General features: G+C 39.9%; 1 protein-coding gene across 7 annotated transcripts in view; it reads left to right on the forward strand.

Annotated features, from left to right (window-relative positions):
* Positions 1–8,008, forward strand: part of Lrrfip2 (LRR binding FLII interacting protein 2) — a 104,846-nt gene that overhangs the window by 61,218 nt on the left and 35,620 nt on the right. The window contains exons 10-11 of one of the 7 annotated variants that reach the window (XM_026779008.1): positions 1,777–1,845; positions 4,024–4,113. The exons of the other annotated variants lie outside the window; for them this stretch is intronic. Of the exons in view, the coding sequence (XP_026634809.1) occupies positions 1,777–1,845; positions 4,024–4,113 (159 nt within the window). The remainder of the gene's footprint in view (positions 1–1,776; positions 1,846–4,023; positions 4,114–8,008) is intronic. 7 annotated transcript variants of the gene reach the window in all.

Below are 8,008 nucleotides of genomic sequence, written 5' to 3' on the forward strand. Positions count from 1 at the left end.
ACTTAACCAATGAAATCAACAGATTGATATATGACACTCCCACATCAAGAGATCACTGTTTTGGCTAGACTGTCAGGCCAGGGAGCCCCTGAGAGCCACTGTCCCCCCAGTGCGTACACTACCAGACCTGGCTTTTACATGGGTGCTGGAAGTACAGATTAAAGCTTCATGCTTGCATACCCTCTCCCTAGCCCTGTGGTGAACATTCTTACACATGTTCTCTGCCCCTGTCTTTCCCTTCCTTTCACACCCGAACACATGCACAGAGAGTACATTTACATGAATATATCTGTAAGACAAATATGTATCAGGAAATGTTAGGAATATAAGAGCATATGCATTTTCAAAAGAAGATTAGTTTTGTTTTATGTGTATAAATGTTCTGCCTACATATACATGTTTGTACTATGTGTAAGCCTGTGTCCACAAAGGCTTGAAGAGGATTTTGTGTCCTGGAACTGTACTTAGAGGAGATTGTGAGCTACCATGTGGCTGTGGGAACCAAACCTAGGTCCTTTGAAGAGCAGCAAAGGATATGTACTGCTGAACCATCTCTCCAGCCCCTCCCAGGTTTTGAGGCAGGATTTTACTGTGTAGCTCTGGAGAGTCTGGAACTCACTCTGTAGACTAAACTGACCTCGAACTCTCAGAGATCTGGCTGCCTCTGCCTTCTGAGTGCTGGGATTAAAGGTGTGGGTCACCATGCTCAGAGTGTATGTGTTTCAATTTTGCTATATCTGACCATGTTGACAACTAAAAAGACTGTACTCATTTACATTTCCAAAGTAAATGATTACTTTCAGCGTACTAGCTTGTTATCCTTACAGATTATACCAAACTGGAGAAATTAATAATTATCAGGGAAAAGAAGAGTTCTGTGGGCTTTCACATTTAAAACGTTTGCAGTTCTGCCCTCCAGAAGAGCAGTTCTCAGAGATCCCACCCTTGGACTTAGTAAACACTAACACGGGTGTATTTAGGGCGTAAGGGCTTTGTCACAGAAGAAGGATGTTTACTCTTATCCCACTGTGTACTCAAACTTCTACTTGGCAGTTTTCAGACCTGGTGACATTTTTAATATGTCAAAATGTAGTGTTCCCCTGCAAAAATTTTTGATAATGTATTTTCAAAAACACAACAGTGCAGGTCCTTGCTCTTGTGGGTTGACTAGATTCTGTTTCATTTGCAATGCGGGTTCAGAATTACTACCTTAGTGATGCCAAAATGGCATCTTAGTGACATCAGAATGGGGATAAAGTAGTAGGCCGAAGATGAGTTCTGCCAGTAGATCGGGAAGAACACAGTCCTGTGAGGGGATAATAGTACCATCTCCGCCAACTGCGGAGCGATGAGGACCAGGAAATGAGTCACTGCCTCAAGGACTTTGTTGGTAGGAACTTCTTTGACATATGTTATTTCATTTAAAAACATTTTTTTCCTTTCTCAAATTGAAATCATAAGTATATTTATTGACGTCTCAAGGGACTTCACAGATATGCAAGTCTAAAAATACCATGACCTCCCTGGCTGATTTCGTCTCGTTTACTCATACCCTCACCAGTGTTTAATGTTAATAAAAGAGAGTTTAGCTTTAGTCTTTGTGCTTTTGGGAAGTATCTTGACTTGTAGTGATACTTCATTATGCCTTCTAGCAGCTTATCTCTTTTAACAGAGTGCAGCGGTTCAGTGTGCAATAGAGTGGCCTTCTAAAACTCTCCCACGGTGTTTATAGTCCACGAGAACAGTAGAGAAACTGAATCTTTTTCACTTTCTTAGTCTATCGACGACGACACCGCAAGCATTGTGTCTTCTGATCGTGCCAGTCGTGGGCGAAGGGACAGTGTGGTGAGCATGGTCTGCATGAAAACAGTTACAGCCGTTACAGGACAGTACTGTATGATTATGTGACATTTACTGAAAAGTGAAGTTTGTGTTTTCCTCAAATAGAGTTTATGTGCACAGTTTGCTTTGCCATGTTGTCGAGAATGACTCACGAGGCTCAGGCACAAATCGTTTACTGAAAACTTTCACCTTATCTTGTTAGAGGGAGGGCCTGCTTCTTCGTCCCAGCCACCCAGCTAGCTTAGCCCCCAAATAACCACACAGAAGCTGTATTAATTAAAACATTGCTTGGCTCATTAGCTCTAGCTTCCTATTGGCTAACTCTTGTATTAATTTAACCCATTTCTATTCATCTGTCTATTGCCACTTGGCAGTGGCTTACCGGCAAAGATTTGGCATGTCTGACTCTGGTTGGCTCCATTGCTCCTCCCCTGACTTTGCCCTTCTTCCTCCCAGCATACAGCCAAGCTTTCCCTGCCTAGTTCTGTTCTTCCCTGCCATAGCTATGCTCAAAGCAGTTCTTTGTTCAGTTCAACCAATAGAAGCAACACATAGACAGAAGGACCTCCCACACCATTATCTGTTGTTTTTTATGCACACATTTTATCCACTTATTTTTCAAAACGAGCCTCTCAAGCAAGAGTCACACTTACACCATCATACAGTACTCGTGTGTGAGACTGTGCCGTTGTCAGCTGTCGGTGGCAAGATTGAAAAACATCAATTCAGACATTTCACCCAGTTAATCATTCATGCTATTCTTTAATGATGCTGCAAGTGTCGCAGGGTGACGTTTTTGTTCTCTGTAAGGAACTGATGTGGAAATTAGAGTAGAGGACTGTGTCAGCATGGAGCCAGAATAAAGAGACCTCTGAGCTGTAATTTCTTCCAAAAGCGGTGCAAACTCAGTGTGCGCAGTTGTAAACCAAAGTTCTCATAAAGGGAGCACCACATGTTTGTGTGAGATAAATTCATCTGATTAAAGCATTTTTGGTTCCTTAGCCGTCCAGATAATGTTCATACTCATGGCCGAAGGAGAAATAAAAGTCGTAACACCTTGGAAGCAGTGGAAATAGGGACTTAATAGTTATGGGCTTGCCTTAACCTCAATAACCTGTTAGTTGTTTCTGTCCAGTGGAGATGGCTGTCTTCTCTGTTGTTAGACTTAATACCTGTACTCAGTGAGTGACTCTGGAAGACACCTTTCAAACCTCCAAGGTAATAGGTGCTAATCATATATTATATGTAATCGAGGTGTAACGAATAAAAATATCATTGCTTGATTTTGTTAGCCATTGGCAGACATCTTGTTCCTATGGATGGTTTCTTGGTGAGGAATTTTAGAGCAAGGCAGACTCACTTGGAGTAAGAATGACTGATGAGTGGGTGCAGTCATTCCACTGCGGAGTGCAGTGTTGAGGGCACCAGGGGTCATTCGTTTGTTCAGCCAAGGACAGAGCTCTGACTTTACGGGACTTATGTTCTAGGAAAAGATAGAAATAAACTAGTAAGGAAAGGAGCACAAAAGGAAGACAGTTCAGGGTGTGAAGAAAAGAGCAGGTGACTGTGACAGAGGACCTTGAGGTGGGTGTGTCAGAGTGACCCTTGGAAGAGTGCTCAGAGACAGTGGCTTCTGATAGGAGAGGAGAGGCTGTTTGAGTGGCAAGAGAGGGCCTTTACAGGCCAGTTTTTCTCATTGTTTTGTCCAACAGTACCTGATATGACATGTGAAAAGGAAGAAATTATTGCAGAAATTGAGTATTGCCAGAGTTGATAACTATAAAGAATTATAATTTTATAAAATATAGTAGAGATTTGATAGTGGTCTGAACACTGCCTTCACCAGTCGAAGGTTCCCAGTGCTTCAGTGTGGAAGATGTGCTTGTCACGAGCTCAGGCAGAAAATGGTCTGTAGCATAGATTTGCACTTGTACTGTTGAAAGAACTTACTCTAGGGAGCTGTGACTTCATTCATTCATTCATTCATTCATTCATTCAACGACTTCAATCATTCATTCATACCTCTTTTTTACTTTTTGAAATAGGTCAGTTGTAAAAGTTTCCTCATTTCACAATACTTTATCAAACATCAGATTAAAACAGGCACACAACTTTCCAGTTAGCTAGTGTTCTTTTTCTCTTTTCTGACGTGTAAAGTGTCTCATTTTCTCTGACTGAAAGGTCTCTGCCGCTGATTATTTTAGTCGCTCCAATCGTAGGGGGAGTGTTGTCTCTGAGGTGGATGACGCCGGCATCTCAGACTTGACCAGCGTGAGTGTATTGCATGGGTCATTGTGTTGTCCCAGGCATGCGACTAACTGCTTATGTAGTAGCTATTTTTAAAATTAGGAATTTAATTAACTCCTTAGACATATTTACTTGAGCATATTAATATGAAACATAATTATTTTGGAATATATTTGTTAAAATGTTCTTTAAAATCCCTCTTTCTTTTACCCTGTGGAATTCCCTTATTAGCATCTTCAGTGATTCCTAATATCATCCTAATTTTGTTTCATATTTTTTTTTTTTTACTATTCTTTTTATCTGAATTATTTTAGCGTCAATCCATTCCATCATGTCATTTCCTAACAGGTAGCTGATGTGCATACCTAACCCTCCACCTAAGGAAATAAACAAGTAGTTTCCTAACACTAGCCTTGGCCCGTATTCAGGTGCTTCTGGTCTACTTTTTGCCCTCTGCTTGGTTTTGATAAACCTATATATAAAGTGTTAGATTTTAAAAGCTGGATAATAAAGTACGCAGCTTGGCAGAATGCCCCATGTTCAGTAACCAGAAAGGAACTTAAGAGATTTTAAAGTTTTCTCTGGCATTGGTCTGAGGCACCCTTCCTAGTGGATCGGGGGCTGAGTGGGAGTCGAGTGTCCATGGGGGCACCTCTGGCTACTCCACTCTGCATGTACTTTGTGACCTGCCTGCTGAGCTCATCTCTCCAGCCCCTCCTCACCTGGCTTGGCATCATGCAGACAAGTCCTGTTCTGATTGCCCAGCACTGTGAAGGGATTTCTCCCTGGTTATGGAGAGATCGTTTTTTATTAGCACTTCACTTATGGTATCAAGTAGCTATTTTCGAACTATTTCAATCCTAGAAAATAATCTTAATTATTTTAATTGCAGTTCTAATTATTCCACGATACTAATTTAAATCTAGCCATATAGCAAGAATCTTGCTGTGGATTGAACCAAGCACTTTGTCTATGATGAAATCAGGAGCTGGCTTCCCAGTTATCTGAGATGTTGCGTATTTTATTAACCTGCTTAGCAACCTCTTTTTAATTTTTAAAACATTTTCATTTATTTTGTGTATGTATGTTCATGTGAGCATATGGCAGGGAGCACATGTGTAGGCCAGAGGAGAGCTTGCAGGAGTTGGTTTTTTCCTTCTTTTATGTAGTCTTGAGGATTGGACTCATGTCATGAGGCTCAGTGGCAAGTGCCTTTTACCTGCTGAGCCACCTCACTGGTCCATTGGTACCTGCTTTTTTTCATAGATATAATTGAATTTACTATATAGATGTGTTTTCTTGGTGGCTTGTTTTCTGTCAACCTCACAAATCATCTTGCCTGAATTAGTAGTCATAGCCTTTGTACACTGAGTTCTTGGCAGTTTGCTTTAGTAATTATGTAGACATGAAGAACATTACAGTTTGTCTCTTACTGCCTCTATTAATTAAATACCTCTTTAATGTAAGCAAAGATTGTTTAGAACAGGGCTTCTTCTGTTATTTTATAGCCTGAGAGCCATTGCCTTTTGTATTTTTAAATACCTATAAAAGATCATTAATTTTGCTTTTTGATAATTTTTTGTTTATTTTGTTTTGTTTTTGAGGCAGGGTTTCTTTGTGTAATAGTCCTAGCTGCCCTGGAACTAGCTCTTATAGATCAGGCTGGCCTCGAACTAACAGAGCTCAACCTGCCTCTGCCTCTCTAGTGCTGGAGTTAAAGGTGTGCGCCACCACTGTCTTCTAAACAGGGGACTTTCTCTAAATTGAAAAGCATATGCTTTAGTTCACCTCACTGAAGCAGGTGAAAGGGAGTTTGTATTGGTTGATTCTTCCCCGTTCCCAGCTCTGCCTTAGCAAGATGTTTTCTAGCTGCCATGTTGTGGACCCACTGTCTGCTCACACGGTGATAATCCTGGATCCAGGAGGTGCTGGAGAAAGGTGCCAGCCAGTTGTACAAGACTACAGGATTGATATGCTGTAACTTCCGGTCTTGTTCTGTAGGCAGGCTAGCATAAAGGAAAAGAATCTAACTGTGTGCTGACTTACTGCTCATTGCACTTGTTTTTAGAAAGAAATCCTTAGCCAGATTCACTTCAGGAAATCATTAATCCACTTTTCTCTTCCCTTCTGTTATGATCAGATCCACTTCCTGTATTTTGTTTGTTTTCATTAAACAAGTTTTAGATAACCTTGTCATTATTAGCATTATTATGTTGAGCTTTCTTGATACAAAAATTCAAAATTCATAATGTTTTAAAATCTAAAAGTTTTTATGTACCTTCGTTGTGTTAGATAAGCTAGGTTGTAGCCAAACTTCAGTTCACACTAAAAATAATATATATAAATAAATAATATATACATTATATATATAAAGTTAACTTATGTGTATAAAGTGTGAAATGTAGATGCATTCTATGTTTAGACTTGAGTACTAAGATATCTTAGTGTGTATATATGATTATTTCCATAGCTGGAAAAAAACCCTAAATTTGAAACACTTCTTTTTACCAGGTATGTCAAATGAAGGATATTTAATAGAAGTTAATGGATAATTGTCATCTAATGGATACATTTAACAAACTACACTGTAAATACTTTATTTAGAGTATGCTTTTATACCTTAAGTGTGATTAAACTTTATTGCATTTTAAAAGCCTTTTCAGGATCTGGCAAGGTACCTTTAGTCATTTATTATGGACATTAGCTTGTCATTGCAATATGCCTCCGTAGGTTCGGCCTCAGTGAGACTGAGGCAGTCTTTGGCCAAGTCACTGCAGTCAACATAATTGGACTGTTGCATGACCGCTTTATGCTGGCTTACCAATTCCTGAGGTTTGGCGCATGATCAGTTTGTGTTGCAACAGATGGGATCTGTTAGAATACAGTGAACACGATAGAGTCAGCATTGTGGAGGCGTCAATGACGCAGCCTCTGAAATGTAAGATTATTCTGGCGGTGCTCTAGTAAAGTGGGTGAGTTTGGGGTCATTTTTTTTTTAATGTGATATGAAGAAGGATTTCAGATGGACTTGAGTAGTTTAATTTTGAATACGTCTCTTCTTGTTAACCTATTAGCAGAAAAGAATTAGAAAATACATATGAAAATAAGGCAGTTTATGAAGATACACTTCTTTACTTTGGATGGCTCTAACTGCTGGGCAGTGCTTTTCACCAGTGCTGCTCAAGAGGGGTTCTTCCTCATTTAGAGCAGAAAGTGACGGGATTGAAATCCCAGCTGTCATTGCCTGCTTGCTGTAATACATTTTGTGCTTTTTAAAGTAAGTCCAAATAAATTAAAATGATTTCCTTTTCAAAGTATTGCAGCAAGAAATGAGACATCAAAACCCAGCCTTTAAATCTCTGATAAGTGTATTAATTAAGTAAAAGGTCTCTATTTAAACATGATAACTGGGTAATAAAACATATGCTAGAAACTTTTACATGTGAGAAAGGTGGGTTAAAGTCGTCTGAGCAAAGACAGAGATGCTTCCTGTTCTGTAATTAAGCCAAAGGAGGTTTTCCAACCTCCTTCCTGTGAATGGCTGTGAAGGCTAATTTCAGAGTTCAGGACTGGGGATATTTTATTTTCATTTAGTTTTAAGTTTCCACGTCACTTTTCCCATTATAGCTAAAAGCATATGCAGGTAAAGATGAATGCTGGAGTTGATGAAACACGTTCAGATCCAGCCGGCACAGCTAGAAAGTGGTCAGCCTCCAGCAAAGCTTCCCACCTCTGAATTTTTCCTGTAGTTCTAGTTAGAATTTTGGAATGGATGTTTAAGGAACCATGCTTCTTGAAGCTGGTCTGAGAAGCCAGGAAGGCTGAATTAGCAGCAGAAGCCAGGCTAGTCTGACTGTGGCATGTTGAGATAATACGCCACTGTGGAGATGCCAACATAAGTGAAGCCTGTGAGTACAGA

The sequence above is a fragment of the Microtus ochrogaster genome, chromosome 5 (genome assembly GCF_000317375.1).
Source record: "Microtus ochrogaster isolate Prairie Vole_2 chromosome 5, MicOch1.0, whole genome shotgun sequence".
NCBI lineage: Eukaryota > Metazoa > Chordata > Mammalia > Rodentia > Cricetidae > Microtus > Microtus ochrogaster.